The sequence below is a fragment of the Mytilus edulis genome, chromosome 10, assembly GCF_963676685.1.
Source record: "Mytilus edulis chromosome 10, xbMytEdul2.2, whole genome shotgun sequence".
Lineage (NCBI taxonomy): Eukaryota > Metazoa > Mollusca > Bivalvia > Mytilida > Mytilidae > Mytilus > Mytilus edulis.
The window spans coordinates 32047668-32072693 of record NC_092353.1 but is presented as its reverse complement, the minus strand read 5'-3'; the positions used below and the strand labels follow the sequence as shown (position 1 = coordinate 32072693).

The window sequence follows — 25026 nt, the reverse complement described above, 5'->3', positions numbered from 1 at the left end:
CAATTACATAAGAGGACTCCAAGTTACTGAAAGCCAGTTTTAAAATCGCGTAGACTAAAAAATATGACTTTTCGTTTTTAGGCGGAGCTTGGTAAACGGATATTTGCGACAGTAAAATCAAGGTTTACAAACCTATGTTAAATACACAATACAGTTATCTTCATTCTAATGCAGTGTTTTAACCCTGAGGTCCCAGTTTTGGTGGGTTCGTGTTGCTTAGCCTTTAGTTTTCTGTCTTGTGTCTTTTGTACTTTTATTTGTCTGTTTTTCTGTTTATTTTTTAGTGATGCCGTTTTCAGTTTATTTTCGATCCGTGAGTTTGACTGTTCCTCTGGTATCTTTCGCCCTCTTTTAAAATCAATTCTATTTGACAAATAATTTTGGCTGACAATATGACATAAAATAATAAAGTCTGCCATATTGTGCGTCGTCTATAGCATCTATTGTCATTGAATTGTCATTGATATGGTTATATTTAAAAATTTACTGTTTACAAATTTTTGAGTCTTTTGAAATACTAAGGCTTTTCCACCTCAGGCATAGATTACCTTAGCTGTATTTGGCAAAACTTTTAGGAATTTTGGTCCTAAATGCTCTTCAACTTCGTACTTTATTTGGCCTTTTAATTTTTTTGGATTCGAGCGTCACCGATGAGTCTTTTGTAGACGAAACGAGCGTCTGGCGTATACTAAATTTAGTCCTGGTATCTATGATGAGTTTATCTAAATAATGTGAAGTTATATGTATATTGACGAGGTCAAACATAATCACTAGACTTATTTACACCTCTCGAATGCTTCAGAATGGTTTCAATGTTGACAAAAAAAGAATTTGAGGCTCAAAATGGGACTTTCATATCTATTTTGTGAGAAAATTACATAACACAAAAAATAGGATTTCGACATCGTTGCTCTCTTAGTTACGGACTGGCAGATATCTTTGTATGAAAATCTCACCGAATAAATTGTTATCATCATTAGGCTCTTTTTAATATTACTGTTACTGTAAGCGTTTTGGTTTCAGTTTTCTATATTGTGTTATGTGTACTATTGACGATCTTTAATAATAAGCAAAACAGTGGAGCAAATCAATTATATGAATATTAACATTTTATTGTAATTAAATTAGAGTGATTATACGTGTAATAAAAACTAAAATAGACTAAGACTTCGCCTGCTTTTATGAAAGCTAGAGATTTAGTAAGAATAGTTAATCAAATCATGAATAATTACTTCAAAAAAATAAAATTGGTTTCCCATATCAACTACTAGTATAATTATACAATTGTTAAATATAAAAAGAAGATGTTGTATGATTGCCAGTGATGCAACTCTCCACTATAGACCAACTACATTGCACTTGAAAATGTTCGTCACAATTAGAACAAAACATAAAATAAAAACAATAAACAGGAAAAATATCAAGCGCTGCATATGCTTTATTCATTTTCATTCATTGTTAATACTATGCAAACCTGACCAAATATGCTTAATATATTATGATTTTATTGTCATTTGAAATGAGGGGTTGTGAAAACTTAGTCACTTATATATCGCAAGTAGTTCCCATTAAACCAACTTAAAAAGAAAAAACTTAACATTGAAAATTGTTAATACATTCAAAGTCGATGAAACCTATACGTATGTATCAAAATGTATTATGAGTATGATTACAAAAACTGCGTGTATAGCACAAAATACATGTATTTTAACATGTTTTTAACACATTTTTACGGACGCCATCACGAGTTGGTTGACCGTTATGGAATAACCGTTTCACAAATGATATCGGATATGTTCCTTACGTCGTAACTACAATCCCCTTCCCTTTCATGAATGTGACCTACCGAATTAGACTATTTACCGGATTTGTAATCACATAAGCAACACGACGGGTGCCACATGTGGAGCAGGATCTGCTTACCCTTCCGGAGCACCTGAGATCACCCCTAGTTTTTGGTGGAGTTCATGTTGTTTATTCTTTAGTTTTCTATGTTGTGTCATGTGAACTATTGTTTTTCTGTTTGTCTTTTTCATTTTAAGCCATGGCGTTGTCAGTTTGTTCTAGATTTATGAGTTTGACTGTCCCTTTGGTATCATTCGTCCCTCTTTTATCTGAGTCATATTCATTTTGACAAAGAATAGGATAGACCTTGTCGGTCTAGTATTTCAAGTTTTCATTTGGAAATATTGCACAAACGAACTATAACATTAGTTAATACACTGCATATCAATGATAATATTAATATTAATAAATAATCATTTTATCAATGACAATTATTTACAGTATAAAATAATATTAATAATTCGTTAACACTAGATATACCATCCGCAACATCGCGGGTCCGTGGCTGAACTTAGGTACCGACACCTTATTTTAAACCTGTTTTTTTTTTTTGTGTTTGTTTTGTCATTTGAGTGAGTCCTGGTTTTCGCCTTACATTATAGTGGGGGTACTCAAGATACTGGAGGACAAAATAAAAAAAAAATACAACCGGAAAGTATATGTATCTCACAAAAGGGAAGAATGTTGATAACGAGCAACATTTAAAAACAACAACAAACATATTTAGTTCAGTTTGTGTAAAAAAAAAAAAAGAAGCAGTATTATTTGTTTTAGATACTATTCTTTTGAAAAAAATCATAAGAAATAGTTTCACTGTGAATGAATTTTATAAATATATATACATGTCGTTTACACATAAACATAAATAGACAATATTAGTAAGTTCCCTGTCGTTTCATATCAGTAGGTTTACGGTGTGCTATATATTACTTCCGAAATGTATCAGTTGTTGCTTTTTTTATGGTATTTATGATAATATGAATGATGCAATATCCGATTCTACATTATAAAATAACGTGACGTACATTTAAAACCTTGTATTGATTCAAGACTTTAATTCAATGTTATCACATACGTTTTGTATTTGTACTGAAAGAAATATTATCAACAAATTTTTTTGTACAAAATGGCTGCTTCAATAGAAGTAAGTACTAACGTTACATGTCACATGATAAATGAAATTATTAGTGTTTGTGTTGATTTTAACACGTGTTAAATGCAAGCTAGTAAACACGCTTTCTTGAAAATAGTGTTTTGAGAATATGGTACTTGAAAGTAGAAAAATAGTTTTTTTTCTTTAAATAGCTACTAAGATTTAAAACATTTTGATTCATCTATCCTTAATTTAAATCAGTTCTATAATCACCGTGTATCATCAGTACACCGGATATAGATACTAACCAAGCGGGCATGATCTTTTTTGACCGTACAAGGTAACGAAGATCTTTGTTTTGCTTTATCAATATTCAATGTACATTTCTCAACATTTGAAATTCCTGCTCCCAAATAATTTTTGCATCGATGTTTTCCTATTCATAAAACAACTTTGATATTCAAATAAGAACAATTAACCTGTTCATGCGCAAATAGTTGTGAAAGTCAACACCCACTTTCAATTTCGATACAGTTGTTGAGACATTTACATGTTTTATCTGAAAGAAACCTAATACAGGGTAACAGTAATAGTTACCAATCATAAACCTACCTGTGATTACTCATTCCTTGAAACTGTTTTGGTAATAAACGAGTATATAAATAAAGTTTTTGTGTACGGTGTACAACAACTAAACCATGCACCGTACATAAGAATTAATGTGGTCTGCTAAACACCGTACACAACGCTTCTTTAGGGATAAAATATCGAATAATAACATATGTATGAAAGATTTCAATGCCAATTATTGAAACAGCTATACTTATTACACACACACATTGACCTCCTATCAGAAAAGAGTTGCAATGAATATAGAATTATATCGGATGAGACGAGGGCCAACTTCTTTTACAAGTATTTGCACATGCTTTTAGTAATCCCTCTTGTTTTGGGAAAATAATGAGACATCTCTAATCATCAACCTACGACCAAATCATTTCTTAAAACAGCAATTCTGTTTAGATTGAAGTACACATTGATATTATGTGAACTAAACAAAGAGTTTTTGTTACCGTGTAAGATCAAAATCGCTCACGTCCACTTGGTTAGTTTCTATATCCGCTGTACGATGATACACGGTGATAATTTAGTATCAGCTTTGAATTTCTCTTAAGGTAATTAGCTATAATATAAGAGTTGATGTTCTTATACACGTGATTTAAGTTGTGGTCTAACTGGCTTTTGAACATTTAAATATTTCGCATATTCATAACAAGACATAAAATAACTAGTCAAAACCTGAAATTCCAAAATAGGTTTTATTATTCAACCTTTGTTTGCAAATTGTAGTTTCGGTATATGCTGCCAGTTTATGACAAACTTTTATGTAGCTATTTGCTTTTTTCAAATAGAGCTCCATTTTGTTTTGATTTTTTAAAACAAGTATGTTTATATCATTTTATCATTTAAATACATCATTATTATTATTTTTTTTTTACGTAAAAGTCCGACAAACTTTTGTACACCAATTAGTCAATATTCCTGAACGGTCTTTTGTTCATTGACATATATTTTACTGCATTATCAGCTGACAAGTCATGTAAACAAAACAAAATCTTAGGTTGAAAATACAACCATATTTAGTCCTGTTATCTATGAATAGTTTATTATACAGTTTTCGTGAGTGCATACATGTGTAGTGACGATATCAAATGTCTGAATAATAGCCAACGATAAATCACACGGGGCGATGGATGGTACTCTACGGAATATAACCTATAATAACAAAGTCTAAAAGGGAACAAAATCACCAAAAAAAGTAAATTCATGAACAAATATTAATATTTCGGATAACTTATATCCCCCATCAGTAAGCTGTCAAATGATTACACGAGTCAATCAGCTGGTAAAGTTTTTTAAATTGATTTTGATAGGAGGAATAAATTCCTTAAAACAGTAAAGTCCTAAACGGAAGCCTGAACAATTGAACGTAGGAAAATGAGTGATAGATTGGAAAATGAGGGACTCATTCTATATTTTCTCATTACAGTCCTCTTGGGAAATTGTCCATCCAAAAAATTTCCCGATCAAGTATGCCGGCCCTTGACCATCCCTTGTTGGTGTCTATGATATGGACGGTTCAATTTTGGAGATCATCGTGGGCGTGCCCATGTGCATTTAATCTCACTGTAATGTTTATTTTATCTCTATCAGGTTCGGAGATATATGTACATTTCCAGTGAGATGTAATTCAGTGCGCTTCTTTGACTTTTTCCTTGTACTTGTCCTTTTTAATGTTGATTACCTAATTCATATCATTTATAGTTTGAATTAACGTTAAGGTGGATTTTACTGCTCGTTTTTAATATTAATTGTTGGTTATGGTTAGACTTTCTACGCAGATATTTTGATATTTGCGTTTCATTAGTGTCCAGTGATTTGGGTTGAACGATCATCCAGCTGATGTGAACGTCACATGTCCTTATTTTTTTCTAATTATATTCAACAGTTTACTTTTATCATTATATAAAGGACATCATTGAACCAATCAACGTACATATACCAACTCAGTCCAATGCAGATTCTGTAACTTCTATTACGAATCCATAACATATAAGGATATAAACGACAAGAGATATATCATGCAGAGAATGTTGATCGAAAATTTTCCTGCTAATTAGATTTTAGCTTTTTGGCGACGACGTTTACCGATAGTGACCTTCGTAAACACTTACCATACAACCTTAGTTTACGTTCAACATTAGTGCGATGAAAGAGCTAAATTTATTCTTTAATATATTTCCCATGCGTTTCTATTCACAGTTAAACTATGTCAGAGCATTTGATAAAGGATTTGGTATAGTCGTTCCTTTTATGCTCAATTAACAGTTTTAACAAACATTTGTCTATCTTTCTGTTTATCACGGTTTTCCCTCAGGAGTGTAACTTAAGGTTGCTGAAGTTAAGACAGGAGGACTTGCATGTGGTTATGATCACTTCATACGGGAAATATGTCGGCGAAATAGAGAACGGGATGCATATAATTTAATAGCAATTACTTTCTGCTTATTTTGAAAAGTAAGTTCAGGTACACGTTTATTATTGTAAAAAGCCAATCAACAATGCCAAACATATTCTATTTCTTTTTTTGAATTTGAAGTGTAACTTTACTCTTATATAAGTCAGCTTATTTATTTTTTTTCTAGATTGCATCATGGTGTTGGTCTGTAAAGCTCAAAGACAAGGATCAGCATTTAATTGATTTGAAAATAAGCTGTCCTATCTGTTTTCTTTTTGATTTATTGTTTATCGTATTGGTGGATAAATCTGATCTTTCATCAACGAACATTTTTATAAATTCTCATTGCGGCGACATTACTATTTCATTGAACAACAGTTTTAACCCAAAGACAAACTTCATTTTGTATGTGTACGGACTCAAGACAATCATTTCAAGTACAGGTCAATATGACAAGGTGGTATGTTATGGAAATAAAGAAATCGAGTGTAAGTCTGTTTTTAACATCGTGTATTACTTTTCGTGTGAACAACAAGTTACTAGTACATCTTTTCAACATTCTTTCGCATAATTAATAGCGTCTAAATGTAGATATTGGTTATTCTTAAAGATATTCTTCTATTCATATGCATTTTCAGTTTGTGCAAAAAAGATATATTGCAATTTGGTTATACACAATGAGTAAGGATTTTGATATTATACAATAACAGTCTTTTGGAGAGGTCAATGTGTGGTTTTGTTGACTTTTGAAAAGTTAATTTCACTGAGGGCTGTGGTCGATGTGAATATTAGTTTTTCAAAAGACAGTTAAACCACATATATCTACCTCACCAAAAGACAGTAATTGTTTTATTTAATAATCCGATATAGTAAAGTGAGAAAGAAATGTATGTAATGACAAATATTTACGATTTGTATATCAAACGATTTTAACATAATTAATTAAAGATTAAAGAAATTCAAGAAATATTGTGTGGAATAAAACAGGCCGCATATGGTAACGGTTTTGCTCATTGTTGAAGGTTGTACGGGTACCTTTATATGCTTATTCAATTCCAACGTTGTTTTTACAGTTGGGTTGTCTCATAGGCAATCATTCCGTAACTCCTTAATACTAAATAATTCAAGAAATATTACGTGGAATCAAATCGGCCGCAGGGGAAAAACAGTTAACGAGGTCCGGCAAGACGATACAAACCGCCCGCATTTTTAAGCAAGTATGTGTTCTTCTGGTAACAGAAGTAACAAAAGTTCCTCTAAGGAAAATTAGAGTGAACGAGGAGCACTGACGCTAGGCCATAATTCTAATAACGCTTCCTTCCTCGGTACTCGGAGGATAAAATTCAAAACTGGTAACAGTGATGAACCAGTCGCTCTAGTAAACAAGAGAAAGCCGTTTATAAAAAAACACAACTTCCCTGTGGTATCACAGTAGAATATTTTAACATATGGTCTAACGTAGAATTATAGGATCATGACCCCCTGTCATCTTGCCAGATCCCGTCACTGCACCAGTACTGCGACAACTGTTTTATTAAAGATAATACTAGCAAACAATGAAAAATATCAAAATGCATTAAAAAGAAATTAGTCTTTGGAAACGCATATATCTATATGCTATTAAGGTTGAATTCTAGAAATTAAAGTTTTCTCCTTTCTTAGTTAGTAAACGTCTACCATCAAGATATCAGCATTTTATAAGATGTGTAAAAACTAGCACTGTCTGTTTCAAATCTGTATCAAGTATTTATATAAGAATGTTTCATCCTCAATTTAAAAGCATTCGGAAAAACGTTTAATCGCAATAACAGTTCACAGTATAACTGGACAAAACCACTGCAATATTGTGTTATTATAAAGTGTCAAAAAGTTCATCCTCTACGATAATTGCCATACTCCATTAAGTTCAAAAATCAATTGTCTCCGGCTGGATCCGTTACCGGTCTTCCTAATCTCACTAAGCATATACCTGAAAAACATTTAAAAAAAAACAACAGCAGAAAAAATAATCCAAAATAGGAGAATGTCGAAGTAGGTGGGTGGGATTGAACAAGCTTCCCGTTCAAACGTTAGAAAATTTAGAAGTGACGTCACAATACGGTAACGTCACGCGACAGACACGATCAAAGTTCAGAATGCAAAGAAAAAAGGGGGGACTCGAAAATAAATGCGGAATTTTAACTTTCATTAAACCTGTATTATCAGTAAACCGATAAACATTATTATACACATAAAAACATGCGATATTTTACGCGTTGAATATACTTTATTCCGCAGGTGAATATGCTTATTTTTTCAAAATCCCATTCATATAGAAAAACACAACTAAAGTGCTTTCAATATAAATAATGTTATTTATTAATTGTGTCGTGCCAAGAACATCAAAATATCCTTCATAGCCTTAAAGTGCATCCTCTTTAGTTGAACCAAGATGCTTAAACTTTTTTATACTTCACTGTTTATACTTATTTACCAGTAAACATTAATATCTCTTAATTGACGAATGACATTTCACTGAGGGCTGCGGCCGATGTGAATAATAGTTTTTCAAAAAACAGTTAAACCACATATATCAACCTCACCAAAAGACAGTAATTGTTTTATTTAATATTCCGATATAGTATAAAAAAAAATATAAACAAAAAATATTTTATGATTCAAAACCTATTCATTGATTTGTTTTAAAGGTTCAGAGAAGATTCAAACAAATATGTTTTTGACAGAAATTGAAGAAGACATACACTTGCCTTTGTCGTCAACAGCAACTCAGGTAATAATTTATTAATTGACATTCAACTAGTATTCTGTTTTGAAAAAAACCTAATGAAAATCATAGGGCCAAATACAGGGGTTTGTTATGTGTTATTTAAGAAAATGTTAACTTGATATCTTGCTGAAAGTTTAGATCTTAACTGGGTTTTTTCGTTTGAGCTTTTATTATAGGAATTTTACATGCACATTCATTAAGTGCTTAATATAAATAATGAAAGGGGGGAATGTGACTGATTGGTTCATTGTTGTTTGCTCAAGGCCTAGTGGCTATAATTTCAGAGTATTCTAGACAAAAACAATTTACCAATAATACAGCTGGTAGATTTTGTAAAGTGGGACAATCTAAATCAAGCTATTATGAAGAATTTTATTATTGGAACGAAAATAAACAAAAAGAAACTGATTCAAGTGAAAAACTCACACATGAAAATACAAATTGACAGATATCAGCTAGAATATAAAATACAGTAAAACATAAAAGTTGGGTGTCAAGTGGAAAATAATAATTTGATACATTAGTTCATGCAAAACCCGTAAATAAATTACTAATTTGTTTATAAGACAATCTAAATATATTTTGGTTGATTGCAGGGTACATTGCCATTATCTGTTCATCGCCAACCTCCGTCGCTTTACAGATTAGATGTTAATATCATGTTCACAGATGAAAAGTATTTTATCGTCTTTGTCAAAGTAAAGAATCAGCTCTGCTGTTACAGTATCAGTGGTCGATGTTTAAACAAGACGTTTCCTTTTGAGTTGCCATCTGCATCATCAGTTACATGTAAGGTTATGTGTACATGTCGACCGCAGCGAATAGAAGGAAGCTTCTTTGTTACCACCACTGTTTCGCATAGCCATGTGGTTAGTTTTAAAACGTGTACGTATTACTATGTTGTATTGGAAATAATGCCAAGCCAAAACAACCGTCAACAAACGATGAAAAATACTTAACAAGAAAAGAGAAATAGTAATAGCAATGAATTGTAATAATTCGTTTAATAAAAAACACAAAATAGAAAAGTTCGGCCTTTTTTTGGTAATAATATCGTGTGTATTTGTTATTAAAAACAGCAAACATTAATAATCGACTGTCTCCTCTAACTGGTTAAATTTCTTACTAAAAAAATTGAATAAACGTTTAAAGACAAATTTTTGTTAAAAACTGTTCATTATTTCAAACGAAATGATTTTTTTGGGGTACCATTTCACATTATATATTTATTGATACTAGTAATTATAATTTGATCATTTAGCAAACTTTTATTTTAGTAATTGAATTTCAGCAAAACATTTTTTTTATTTTCAGTTTTGTCCCAAATGGATACACATCGATTATATAATCAAGCTGTAGCTTTTGGGACAATGAAATGCATTCCTAACATGCAACCTATTCAGTTCTTCTATAGGAATAAATCAGTGGAGTATTTTCGTATAGTAATGCAATATTTAAATGGAGTAATGCTACCCTATTTGAAAAGCAATGGTGGAGAACAGGGTTCGGTTGTTAATGGACGGTTATCTGGTTTATTTTTCAGTTCATATATTGATACCACAACGAACAACCCAAGTCCCTGCTCTTACTATGGACCAATCAGATTGTATCTCAAATCTTTGATAATGTTCAATCCTCAGTGTAATTTGTATTTTGCCGACTTTTACTGTCATTATAAACGTCATCATGTGACAATCATTCTGGTACAAAAAACATCAGCTTGTAACAGTTTTTGTCGACAGCATTTGAAAGAATTAAACATTTTTTATAACCCATATTTGTGTTTGAGAGTAGAATGTAATGGTGCATTCACTGTAATGGCAAATATGGATGTCACTGTTGAAGTGTTTTATACTGAAACCATAAATGTAAAAAGAGCTTTAGAGTTGAAGTATGGGTTTATGATAGAAACACCAACTATTGGGAAAGGGTTTGCTAGGCCTTCTGGTACTCCTAAAAACCCTGATTGTAACATATGCAACTTAAAATAGTCATACAATTTTCTTTTATTATGTATTGAATTGAACTTGGAATAAATGTGTATTCCTCATTTGTTTATAAATTCGAAGCATTTATATTTATTTCCATTATTTAAACGATGTTCTGTTGTAAACTCAATTGGTATGTCTCCATAGCATGGAGCTTTCAATACATATATTCATGGAGAACATAAAAGTTTGTTGTCCATTCGGTTGATGTGTTTTATCATCTGACTTTGCCATTTGATTGTGAACTTTTCGTTTTGAATTATCCTCGGAATTTAGTATTTTAGTGATTCTAAATTTAACAAAACTATGGTTTCATCTCTCTTCAGTCAAAGTTGGCCATATAAAGTAAAGAGAAGTCGTATGATTCCTAATGAGACACCTATCCACCATAGATTAAATAACGAAGATGTTTGCGATTATTGTTCATCATTTGGCCTTCAATCATAAGCAAAACTCACACAACATTGCGAGTATAAAATGCTCCGACAATACAAAATGTAAAACGAATCAACCGAGAAGGAATTGTTACAGTACACATAATCTTATACTCTTTCCTCTTGCAATAGAATTAGAGCATTTGATTTTTCAGTCCTCAACACACCTATTCTCATTTCCTAAATAAAAGACAAATTGAAAGAATAGGTTCTGTTTTGTTCTCATTTTCTAAATAAAAGACAAGTTGAAAGTATTGGTCCTGGTTTTTCTCATAAAACAGAATGGCCAACGTAGGTACATATATCTTGTCTTGAGGAGTGGTAAAGCAAACCTTTTAAAAACAACTCTCATATTCAAACAAAAAAAACAGCAACACGACGGGAACCACTAGAATTGCAGGATTTTATTGCCCTTTTTGGAGCACCAAAGATTACCATCGTTTTTGTAGGATTTGTATTTCTCGGCTTTTAGTTTTCTATAATGTGTTTTGTGTAATATAATTTTTTGGTGTGTCCTTTCGCCGTTTTCCTTTTTTTGAATCTCGCTTTTATATTTCGCTTGTTCTTTGTGTACAAAACAAAGAACTGTTCGGAATATTTTCTTTTCTTTTTTTGGTAATTAAATTGTTGCTTTCCTGCATACGTAATAATGCTTAGGCCCATGCACGAACATTTGCATCATCAATAAGGAAACAGTAATATACAGCTGTTCAATTTTCATAAATAGATGAAGCAAAAAACAAATCAGCGTCACAAAACTAAACCGAGGGATACGCATTAACTATAACATGTACTAATATAAGAGAAAACAACAGAAACACAGCACAACAAACGCCAACAGACATAGAAATGGACTATTTGATAAACAACTCCCGCATTCCCGACTTTGAAATTGGTTGAAATATTTGATTAATTTTCAATTGAAGATTTCTTGCTATTGCGCAATACTGTGCAATTGAAGATTTCTTGCTTTGGTGCAATATTGTGCTATTGCACAATTGTGTGAAAATGAAGATTTCTTGCTATTGCACAATACTGTGCAATTGAAGATTTCTTGCTAATGAGCAATACTGTGCTATAGCGCATTACTATGCAATTGAAGATTTCCTGCTATTGCACAATACTTTATCAATATAATTATTTTCACATCATATATGGTGTGTATCTCCTGCCATATCGGTTTTTTTTTTTTTTGCTTTAATATACAAATAAGAAATATAAATTAATGGAAAAATGGAAACTTTTAAGAAAAAGAAATAAAGAAAAAATTATGAAAACAATTTCCCCCACCCTTTTTTTTTAACCCTCCATTAAGTTATTTCCCACAAACTCAATCCCAGCTTTTTCTTTGTGGTATGGTAGCTTGCTGTACAATTTCAGAGAGATCCATACACTTGACCTCAAGTCATTGTCTCGAAACTAGACAAAAGCTTGTTTTTGGCCCCTAATTCCTGAACGTTTTGGGCAATTACTCCCAGAATCCAATCCCAGCCTTCCCTTAATGTTGTGATACCTTGCATTACAATTGTGATACCGATATACAACCGCAATTGAGTTTCTGCAGATTTGTTTGAAAGAGGTGGAAACGGTATAAAAGTATTGGAAATCCTATGCATGTTTCCAAGCAACTGCTCTGTTTTAATGATGTTTACCCATATTTTTCACACCATTTTTACCTCCATTCTGAAAATCTGCCCCACATACAATATGTCCAAACTAACCATAAAGGGGCCTTTTGAAAAATGGAACGTATTGTACTGTATTTTATTGCTGATCTTTAAAAAAAAAAAAAAAAAAAAAAAAAACCTTATTGAAAATTTATTTATTGCAAGTTGAGTCAATACTTTAATTATGTTATAAACAATTGTCAATTTTTTTTATATTATTGAAGCTTGATCTATTTAAACCTTAGAAAATAATGTTCTGGATTTCTTGTTGAAACAGTTTCTAAATAGCTAAAATGTTTAAAGTACCAATTCATAAAAACTTGACATTCTGATAGTTTCTGCTTTTGCATAACACAACCTAATATAAAATGCTGTGTTCTTGGCTTGAATGTTGTTGGACTATTGTCTCATTTACAAATAAAACCAAAATATTCTTACAGAAAATTAAATTATTATACAGCATACATTTTTCATACCAACTAACATATTGATTTCAACAACGTCCCAGGCAAAGGAGAGTTTTAAGTAGTCAACAACACTAACTTACAATATTGTCAAAGACAGTAGATAGTAAATGAAATAAATATGGTTTTATACATAACATTTTTAAGACAAAGTATCAAAATTTAAGTGTAGAGGTGAATTAGTGTTTGAAGATCTATCGTTAGATGTTTCAAGTCCCGAAACAAGTCAGGAATATGACAGTTGTTATCCATTCGTTTGATGTGTTTGAGCTTTTGATTTTGCCATTTGATTAAGGACTTTCCGTTTTGAATTTTCTTCAGAGTTTAGTATTTTTGTGATTTTACTATATCCGTGCCTGATATACTGGATTAGTATGAATGTGAAGAAAAACAAATACGAACCTTACTACAATTTATAGACTTTAGAACTGGCCATATAGATGTCTACTTGAACGGTTTCGGAAAGTCTGTAATGCTTAGTATATTAGTGATATAGTAATATGTTCGATTCAATTTTTTAAATAGACGCCTGCTAGCATATATAAATTGAACAAAAGTTAATGGCATTATTAGATATATTGTTTATTTGAATTCAATTTTGATGGATTCCGAAGTTTGGTTTCTCCGTTGCAAGATTTTTTTGAATTTTTTTATTATATTAAAATACGTTTTCTATTTTTAATAACATTTAGTTATAGTAAAGGATATAACAAATGTTTTGAATTCCTAGGAATTGTTCATAAAAGGGGGACGAAAGATACTAGAGGGACAGTCAAACTAATAAATCGAAAATAAACTGACAACGCCTGACTAAAAATGAAAGAAGACAAACAGACAAACAATAGAACACATGACACAACATAGAAAGCTAAAGAATAAGCAACACGAACCCCACCAAAAAATCCGGGGTGATCTCAGGTGCTCCGGAATGGTAAGCAGATCCTGATCCACATGTGGCACCCGTCGTGTTGCTTATGTTATAACAAATCCCAAATTCGGTAAATAGTTTAATTCGGAAGGTCACATGCATGAAAGGGAAGAGGATTGTAGTTACGACGTAAGGAACATATCCGATATCATTTGAGAAACGGTTATTCCATAACGGTCAACCAACTCGTGATGGCGTCCGTAATGTTTACGAAGGGATGGTTTCAACTTCGTCATTTGGAACTCTTGGTTTAATAGCTTCCTTGTGAGCATCAACCCTCTATCAAGAAAATCATGATATGAAATGCAAGCACGGGAATATTGTATCAATTGGGAGATATTTAACCCGTATGCAGGTGCTGCTAGAATGTTGCTACTTAGAATGGGAAAGTTAACAATTGGAAAGCTGAAATCATCCTGTTTGTCGTAAAGTTATGTTTTCAACCGACTCATTGTCAATTTCTAAATGTAATTCAAGAAATGAGGCCGACTTCATTGTATCTGTTCTATCCTTTATCTCATGTTTGATGGGATAGATGCGTTCAACATAGTCACCAAAAATCAAGGTGGCAAACAAATCATGGAAGAATCGTATTAACTCAAAAATGAGAACGACCAGGTGAGTTGACAGGTCAATCGTCTTCTGAATAACATTAATCAACCAAATTGCAAATCCACACTCAGTCAAACTGTCAAAATCGGTAAAAATAACAGTTCACAATACTCTTCTGGGGTTTAAAAATCATAGTCCGCTAATATATGCTCCTACTGAACTGAGACCCAGACAAGTCAAAACAGACAGCCATTCGTGCTAGTGACCTAAAAACCATGCAGTGTCGATTTGCTCATATAAACTTTGTTGGCGCATTTGTTGAGTAAGTAGCGCAACTCTGTTATAAGGTTCCAATACTGTTAACATACACGAACGTAGTGTATAAGAGTTGTGTGAATGCAATTCGATGAGAACAGTAACAACATATATGACAAATGAAATATAGATTCCTACACTGCAACAAGTGTATAGCGATATTTCTCCACTCGAGAAAGTTCAATTTTATTATTTAAAGCGCGAGGCTTACCGAGCTTTTTAAATAATTAAAATTTAACTGTCGAGAGTGGAGAAATATCGTAATCCACGAGTTATAGTGTCGGAATCTGTTTCTCTGATGATTTTTATCATTCTTTTTCAGAGATTTTCAGAAAATTGTGTTCTTTATATGCGACGTCATCAGGCAAGGTCGCATTTTTCATGACGTCACAATAGGAAACTTCAGAAGAAAACAAAACATTTAGACGTCACAATTAAATTTCGACCTATCATTTGCCGAGAACAGATTTTTCACTAGTGAGGAGAAATATTTTTCTCACACCGGTCAGGAAATGTGAAAATATCACAAAAATTAGAGAATAATTTTCCTTAAGTAGATTGCTATCTAATAACCAACGTGATATAAAATTACCTTTGCATAACGTGATTTTCTGAAATCTATAAAATTATCAAGTGCTATATTGAAAAAGGAGTATTGTTTTAGGAAAAACCTGAGTGTGTTCGATAAACGCTCTTAATGATCTCATGGAAAAGGTAAGTTTTGTAACTATGCTGGGTTGTTTTCATCTATTGAACAAAATAGTGCGGTGACTGAAGGCAGATTTTTTGGAATTTAATCTCCCCACCGAACACACACCTACATAATATATCATTGGAAAGATGAAATCGTGTACTATAATAATATGCCTGTCGTCAGGACTTGATATGGTCAGATTTTTTTTAAATTGAGGTCAAAGGTCATATGTAAAAATCTTTGAAAGTTTGGGAGGGTTTCAATTTTGACATTTTGTTCTTTTTCTAAACTCTACCTATATACAAATGATACTTTTTTGGCTTAAGTAATGTTTGTTTTTATACATAAACCCATTGAGATTTTTTTATCAAAAAAAATTCTAAAACGACCTTTTATAAACAAAACTTCAAAAATCAATTTTTCAACCTATAAAATGTTTAGAGCACCTTAACCTTATGAAAAATATCAATTTCAGGTAAAACTCAAGTGTCATGCAGGACAATACTTTAAAATTATTTTTTAAAGTCATCAAACCAAAGCCATAGAACACTACAGTCAAATATGACCTCAAATTGAATTTGCGGATACTTCAGTTTTTTTTTGATAGACTACTCGTTGCTTTTAGTTTTTTTTCACAATTATTACTGCTACCATAGTATTATCTTTTGTTGTGTATTTAACTCTGGTTAATATCTATTACATTATAGGTTTTGTAACTATATCCCCCCTTTTATCCCTTGCAACGTACCCCAAACTTCAAAAGTATTCCATATAAAAAAAAAGAAGAAGTGATATGATTGCAAATGAGACAACTCTCCAAATGAGACCAAATAAGACATAAAACAATTATAGGTCCCGTACGGGCTTCAACAATGAGTAAAATGCATACTGCATAGTCTTCAAATCCCGAAATGAATAATGTAAAACAAACAAAAAATCTAACGACCTGATTAATGTACAAAATAAATAAGAAAGAAACAAATATAGTATATAGAAGCAAACGACAAACACTGCATTACCGTCTCGTGACTTCAAACAGACACATACAGATATTGGCGGGGTTTAACTTTTTCAAGGGCACGCCAACACTCCCCTAACCTCGGGACTGGAACCGTGAGTACCAGTGCAACAAGCTCAAAAATACCAAAATCAACCGTTATCTCCATCATCTTCATTTTGATCCGTCACAAAACATGTTTTAATATTTCTACACATTTCACTCATGGCCACAGGTCTGCACATGAAAGGTTCTGCTCAAAGCAAACACGTTATTTTGAGTTTTTCTATACAAGTACAGACAAGGTATTGTAGGAAGTCCGAAGACATTTGTTCCTAAAAAAAAATACCAGCTTCAAACCATCCCTATCAATTCATCCAAGATTTTAAAAGAGATCTAAAAGGGGGTTTAGGAAGGTGTGATGACATCCATATGCTTGTCTGCAAAGATGCTGGGGAAACATTATACGAGACGTACGCACTATCTTGAATTCGCTCAATTTCATGGTTGGCAAAACATTCAATGTTTCAACAAGGTGTTTTGAACCAAACTCATGGTACATTTGTAAAGCCAATCCTAAATGAAAAGGAGTAAAACAAAAACGATTGCCTCAACAATTGCTTAGCATTTCCACAATTTCTCTGGTGCCATTTCCTGAGAATATATAGTCTTGACTGCATACATTTTCATTGAGTAACCATAGAATGAATCGCAATAAATACGAAGGCATTGGCTTAATTGAGAAGGAAGAGACAATTCATCCGAAGTTGGGTAGTCTTCTTTAGAGTTTCGACGTCTTTTCTAAGTAAACTTGCAGCGGAATGAAATATCCGTCCGTTATTTGTGTCTATTACAGTTGACATTGAGATTTTGAGGTCAGTTTTCAATTGACTAGAAGCTTATATGGCATCTTAAATAGTTATTTTGCAACTAAATATTATGTTATATTTGCCTTGAACTTGTTGAAGTTGTTTGACAACTGAATTTCTATAGAAATAAATTAGAAATAAATTAGTTTAGACTGCATTTTACATGTAGAATATTTTAAATTAGATTCAGCCGGAAGAAATTATCTATATTTATCGAGTAACGGTGTCATGAGGAATGACCATTAAATCGTTGTCAATAGCCAAAATAAAATTACTAAAAGCAGTATCGTGTTTTGAGATATCTGCTTCCACGGGTTTGGATTTTGTTTTTTTTACGTTTTCAGCAAATAATTTGTAATGCAACCAAAATGACAGAGTGAATGAAGTTTAAAAGATGGACGGGGAAACTATTTCAACTTTAACTTTATCTGACACGGATAAAACATTTTAAATACTCTCATCTGATTCAAACTTGAGTAATTTTTTATCTTTCTAAAATGTTTTGTTGCAACAAAATATACAAGCGCTCCAGTTTAACGACTGCATTCTAGACTGGCGTGTACAAATACCCGAAACTGAGGGACAACAGTCAGATAATTGTATGTCGTCATAAAATATTAGACTAGAAGCTTTCTCGTTCACCTCATCCAATATTTTATGCAATGCAGATACAAAAATCGACTTCCCAAAACTGGTAAATCGACTCAAAATTTCAATCGAGTTTTTTTTTATTATTATGCACTGCATTAAATATAACGACTTTTGTCTTTTCTTTGAACTTAATGGAGCAAGTTGCAAAGGACTTGACATATCACGGAATATTTACTGAAACTATCCGTCAATTGTTTTGATTTTACAATAAGACTTTCGTGACAAAGTATATTTTATGTTTTATAACGAAAAAACATAGAATATAAACATATACAAACAAAGTATGTGGCATATATCAGTGCACTTTAATTGAAAATATGTGTATATAATAGTGAAAAAGGTAGTAATTTCATATATCATTTGAGAGCATATTATTGACTAATACACAAAATGTGACGGAAGGCAAGTGTTATGTTTATCTTTTTAATACTGGTAAATGAAATCATTACAGTGTGTACTGGCTGGTCATTATCGCGTATGATACGATTTTGACACGCCTACATAGCTAATGAATATGCATGACTATAGATAAGATCAGCACGTGTAGCCATAAACTGAGAGTTGTAGATTTGTAGGATAACTGTACATATGTAGTTTTGAAAATATAGAATAGATACAAAAATATGTGTTTTTAATATTAGTATCCGAGCAAGTAAAACGCGGATCTATCATGGTGGAGGACTCAAATTATATTTATTAATATTGTGACTTTTATTTTAAATGTTTCCATGAACTTTATACGCAAACATCTTTTTCTAGTTATTTTTTTACTGGATATTATGATGGTATTCACCAGTGTCAAAATTAGGGTTGGTAAAAACTTTGTGGTGTAATATGTACTGTCTTTAGTTATAATACCAGTGAATTCTGCCTGGAAAGGGATTTATTTAAAACATTCAACTCCAGTTACTTGTAAGTACGTTTATTACTATACTTAATGATTGTATGTGCAAATTGTCGCGCTACAATATTCCAGTTCCGAATTTGGTATATGAGTGAAGGAATCTGCGCTACAAAATGCAAGAGATGTATAACCTTTTCTGTATGTGTACATTGGTACGCTACAATTTGAACTGTAATTGAAATGAGTAGTCCAGGGTCCGATGAAATTAATAACACCTCTGAATCTACGTTTTTGTATCAAAATGAAGATGATTTTGATAATACTATTCTAACTCCAGATTTTTTAGAATTTAACGAATTTAAAGAACATGACATTTTTCTCTCACTACCAACACCTAGGAAAAGTTCCACGCTAAAATTGCATTCAACAAATTTAGATTCATCGCTTCCAAAAAACTCAAACTCGTTTGCCAAAATGGAAAAACTTGCCAACTGTTCAACATTTTCGGGTTATTCCCAGGACAACGCACAGAAATTTTTATCGGAATTTAAGTCATATGCCCTTTTGCACGATCTTCGTGATTTTGACGGGAAAAAAGTAGCCGCGTTTCATCTTCATTTAAAAGGTCCAGCATTAACCTGGTTTAATACTCTAAGTGAAAGATCAAAAGAATCATGGAACGCCATCGAAGTTTTGTTTGAGGAAAAATTCACAAATTTTAAAAATCACAGTGCTATGGCCATGATGGAGGGTCAAATATTTAATACCCTTAAGTTAGGAAAATCTCAACAGCTTGAAGATTTCCATAGTCAAATCCTTGAAAAGGGAAACCTTTTACACAAACCTGATCATGAGGTTTTGGCTAGATTTATAGAGGGTCTACCAGAGAAAATGGCATTCTTCGTACGAGCTGGCCAGCCAGCAGATTTGTCCGCTGCTTTAACGTCTGCTAAAATGGCCGAAACATGTGGATACCGTGAGAAAATATTTGAAAATGCAATTTCTACCTCTCCTGAACAACAAAGCGATATTTCTAATCTCAAAACCTCTGAATTTGCTAGTCTAACGAATGAAGTTGCTAAGCTCAGTAAAAATGTGTCAGAGCTTTTAATTTCGAAAGTCCCAGAAGCATCAGCAAATAGCCAATACGAGTCGACACAAAATAATTTTCAAAGGAGACAACAGTATCAATACCCAAACACAAACACCAATTCAAATTGTTTCAACTGTAATTTTCCAGGACATAGGAAACGAGAATGCAATTGGAATGGATTTGGACAAACAACAAGTAATAAATGCCAAATTTGTCACCAAACGGGTCACACTGCTTATCGATGTAAAACCATTAAACCAAATCAGGAAAACTACCAATACCCGGCCGATACAAGGCCAAATCGTTCGGGTCCATAAATTCGAGGTCTAAACAAGCCAACTACACCGATTCCAAACCAGATAACCTATCTACTTTTGATAATTTTATATATATGAATGTTTGCTGTGATAATGTTGATATTGCAGCTTTGATTGACACTGGAAGTTCAATAAACATTATGTCCGCTCCACTATATAAATCTTTACCAAGGCATGTTAAATCCGATATCAGTAGGTTCACTGAACCCATTAAATTAGCAAATGGACAATTAATATTTGTAGAAGGAACTTCTTCCGTAACAATACAAACAAATCAAGGTTTGCATGAGGTCAAAGTGTACATTCTTAGCACGACATCACATCCGTTAATTCTTGGTATGGAATATTTGAAATCTAGTAATATTACATTGAAGTTTAGTGAATTTAACACAAATAGTAAATATCATCATGTGAAATGTAATAAAAGGCTATGTATTCAGCCAAATTCTGAAATTTTTGTTCGGGCAAATGTGCCGAAATATTTATCTGTTGGTCTTCAAGGTATATGTACAAACAATGTGTTTTCGTTAGGAAAAGGACTGCTTCTTGCAAAAGCGTTAGTTACTGTGTCAATTGATAAAACTATTCCTTTGAAGATAATGAACCCTACAAATACAACAATTTCAGTCTCTAAAGGGTCAATCTTAGCGAACTTTCAGATATTGAATGCTGACTTTAGTGTTATAACTGAAGACATTAAATGTCCCCCTGTAGTTCAAAATATACAGATTAGATCCACTCATCCGATTATTTCAACGAGTAAAAACAATGAATTTAAGGATGAAACTAAGACAGTGTTTTTGTCGAATTTTAGTATTCCTGAACCATTAAATCCGGAACAAACAACGCAATTAACTGACTGTTTATATGAAAACAAAGACATTTTCGTCACAAAAGAAAATCCTGATCTAGGGTTCTCAACTTATGTACAACATAAAATAAATCTTAAACCTGATGTTAAACCAAAACACCAACAACCGTATCGACTCCCGCCACATAAAAGAGAAGTATTGCGGCACCATTTAGATGAACTCCTTAAACAAGGAATCATAGCACCGATTAGCGAGGAAGAAAATGTGCCTATCACAAGTCCAATAGTATTGGTGACTAAACGAAAAAGACAAAATGATGCTTTTCAAAATGAAAAGGATGCAGCCCTATCACAATATAGATTTTGTTGCGATTTTCGATATTTAAATTCATGTACAGAACAGTTTAAATATTTTATTCCTAATCTACAAGAACTTACAGAGTCATTTTCACAATTTGTTCCAAACTATATATCGTCAATTGATTTGTCCTCAGGATTTTTTCAGTTAGGCATTGACCCTGAGTCTTCACGCTACACCGCATTTAATACATGTTTTGGTACATATAAATTTTTGCGTTTACCAATGGGACTTTCGTCATCACCAGCATCTTTTCAATTACTCATGGACAAAGTTTTGCATGGGCTAAAATTTAAGTCATGTCTTTGTTACCTTGACGATGTTTTGGTATGCTCGGAGACATTTGAGCAACATATAACTGACTTACAAGAAGTTTTTCATAGATTTCGTTCTGCAGGTCTTAAGTTAGGGCCAAAGAAGTGTTCGTTTGCTCAGTCGTCGTGTATCTTTTTAGGCCATTCTATTTCAAAGGAAGGAGTTAGTCCGCCACCTGATCGGGTACAGGCAATTCAGGAATACCCACCACCTAAAAATATAAAAGAGCTACGGCGTCTTATAGGAATGCTTAACTGGTTTCGAAAATTTATTCCGAATTTCAGTGCAAAAATATCACCATTAACTAGATTACTGAAAAAGGGTCAGTTTTTCGTTTGGAATGTCGAACAACAATCGTCATTTAATGATTTGAAATATGCGTTACTGAACTCAAAAATATTAGCATTTCCCAATTATGATTTGACATTTAGACTTGCTGTAGACACATCTTCGCGTGGAATTGGTTACATGTTATATCAAATGCATCCTAATGTAAACGGTGAAGAACAACCAAGAGTTATACGATTTGGTTCAAAATCGTTAAGTAGATGGCAACAGTCCTATGGACCGACAAAACTCGAACTTTTGGGCATGGTAGTTAGTATACTAGACTGTGCTGATTATTGACGTGGAAATGAATTTGTTGTTGAATGCGACCATCAAGCTCTGAGACCTATTTTTCAAAAACAATTCAAGGGTGCAATTTATGAACGATGGATGGCTATTTTACAACAATTCAATTTTGACTTGCAATATAAACCGGCAGAACAAATGCAAGTAGCAGATGCATTGTCCCGATGTACGAGAAAAAATGATGAACCCGTCATCAGTCCAGATGAGGACGATCCATTCTTTCCTTATGTCACAGAACGAACTGGTCAAATAAAATTGCCGTCCGGTAGAAATTTAGCTGACTTTCTTCATAATTCTGAAACCGAATCAGCAACGGTCATGAATGTAAATAATGTAAATAATATAGATATTTTCTCTGAATGTGCTTATGATGCTGATACAGACGATGTTGAGACAACAGTTTACAAAAAGAAGAAAACTAAACTTAACAAAAAGTGTGAATCTGTAAATGTTACCCAAGTTCATAACAATGACTCTTTATACGATAAATCAACTGACCAGTGTAGTGACAAAATAGACATTTTTGATATTTCTACGGTGTATGATACGCCAAGTGACAATAATTTCGATAAACCTACGCAAAATAATGACAATACGTTATCGGAACTTGAAATTTTAAAAAACAGTGATTTAACACCTCAAAATATTAAAGATTTGCAAAGGAAAGATCCTGATTTATTACCTATGATTATTTACTTGGAAGAAAATAAACTTCCTAATTTACAGAAAGAAGCTAGGAAATTATTATTACAAGCGGCTGATTATCTTTTGATTAATGGCGTATTATTTCATAGCTCGGTAAAGAAGAAATCCCGTAGAGCAAGTAATTTAGACAATTTTCAACTTGTGGTTCCGAGATCAATGAGAAATTTAGTGTTACACATGTGTCATGATTCACCTCTAGGAGGTCATTCTGGAATTAAAAATACAATCGATAGAGTACGTGAACATTATTATTTTTCAAGGTTATCTACAATAGTATCAGAATATGTCAGGACATGTCACGAATGCCAAATACGTAAAACCTCAAGTGTACACACTAAAGCAGGTATAATTTCTTTTCCGACACCATCAGCACCGTTTCAGGTATGGGAAGTAGACTTATGTGGGCCTTTCCCACTTTCATCGGCAGGACATTCACATATATTCACTGCTGTTGACATGTTTAGTAAACTTGTGTTTGCTGTACCTTTGCATAATTGTGATGCGCTGTCTGTATGTCATGCACTTTTTCAATTATTTTCGTCTTATGGTGTTTGCCATACGTTATTGAGTGACCAAGGGTCAGAATTTATTTCAAAAGGTACAAAAGAACTATGTAAAATGTTGGAAGTTTCCCAAGAGTTTACACCAAGTTTTGCGCATCATTGTTTAGGTACATGTGAACATTAGAAGAACGAATGACTCCATATATAAGGAAAGGTCGACCTTGGAATGATATTTTACCAGCTGTAATATTTTCAATGAACTCCTGCACAAATGCAGCTTCACAATACTCGCCGTTTGAAGTGGTATATGGTAATAGACCCCAATTTCCGCTTTCAACTCCTCATGATTTAGATTTAAGAGATATTCCAAAAGATATACACGTTTACCTTAAACAAATGCAACAAAAATTGAGCACAATAAGAAAAGAAGTCCAAATAAACGTTGAAAAGGCAAATGCTAAAATGGTTGAAAGAGTTAATAAAACAACATCACCTCTAAAATTATCAGTTGGAGACTATGTGTACTTGCACGACGAGCCTATTGGTCAGGGACGAAAATTACAAGCTAAATTTACGGGGCCTTTTATTGTTGATAATATACCAAGTCCTCATTTAATTAAAATTAGAGATCCTGAAAACAAGCGAAGACTTCGAATGCCTGTACATATAAATAGATTAAAAATGGCATATATTCGTGCCCCACAACCACAGCCGTATTTGCAACACGTAAGTGAAAGCCAAAGTTCAAATACAACTGTCGATTCTTCTACTTCGTCATATTCTGAACACGTCCCCGTACGTCAGTCAACTAGACATAAAAAGCCACCCGCAAAATTTAACGATTTTGTTAATTTAGATTCCGAATTAGGAACAGATTCAATATCATCAGACGACAATCGATATCATAAAATCAAACGTGTTTTAGCCAGGAAAATCGATAATAATCAACTCAAATATCTTGTACAAATTGTCGGCGAGCCAGCACAAAATTCTATATGGGTAGAGGAGTCAAATTTATCACCTAAAGCAAAGAAGATGGTTCAAAATAGACCACCTCCAATGATACTGTGAGTCTATTTTTGTGTGTGAAAATTGTTTCGCAACAACCAATCGTCGTTTTATACAGATCTGTGTGTGAGAATTGCCTCGCCACAGATAGTCGTG

The 25026-nt window shown here is 32.8% G+C and overlaps 1 protein-coding gene across 1 annotated transcript; it reads left to right on the top strand.

Moving 5' to 3' along the window:
- The first annotated feature begins 2872 nt into the window (after positions 1–2872).
- Positions 2873–10774, top strand: LOC139490933 (phytanoyl-CoA hydroxylase-interacting protein-like). The gene is made up of 5 exons (XM_071278079.1): positions 2873–2989; positions 6145–6445; positions 8645–8727; positions 9321–9609; positions 10039–10774. The coding sequence occupies exons 1-5, from the start codon at positions 2972–2974 to the stop codon at positions 10713–10715; spliced, it is 1368 nt and encodes a 455-aa protein (XP_071134180.1). The 5' UTR covers positions 2873–2971; the 3' UTR covers positions 10716–10774.
- Positions 10775–25026: the final 14252 nt, after the last annotated feature.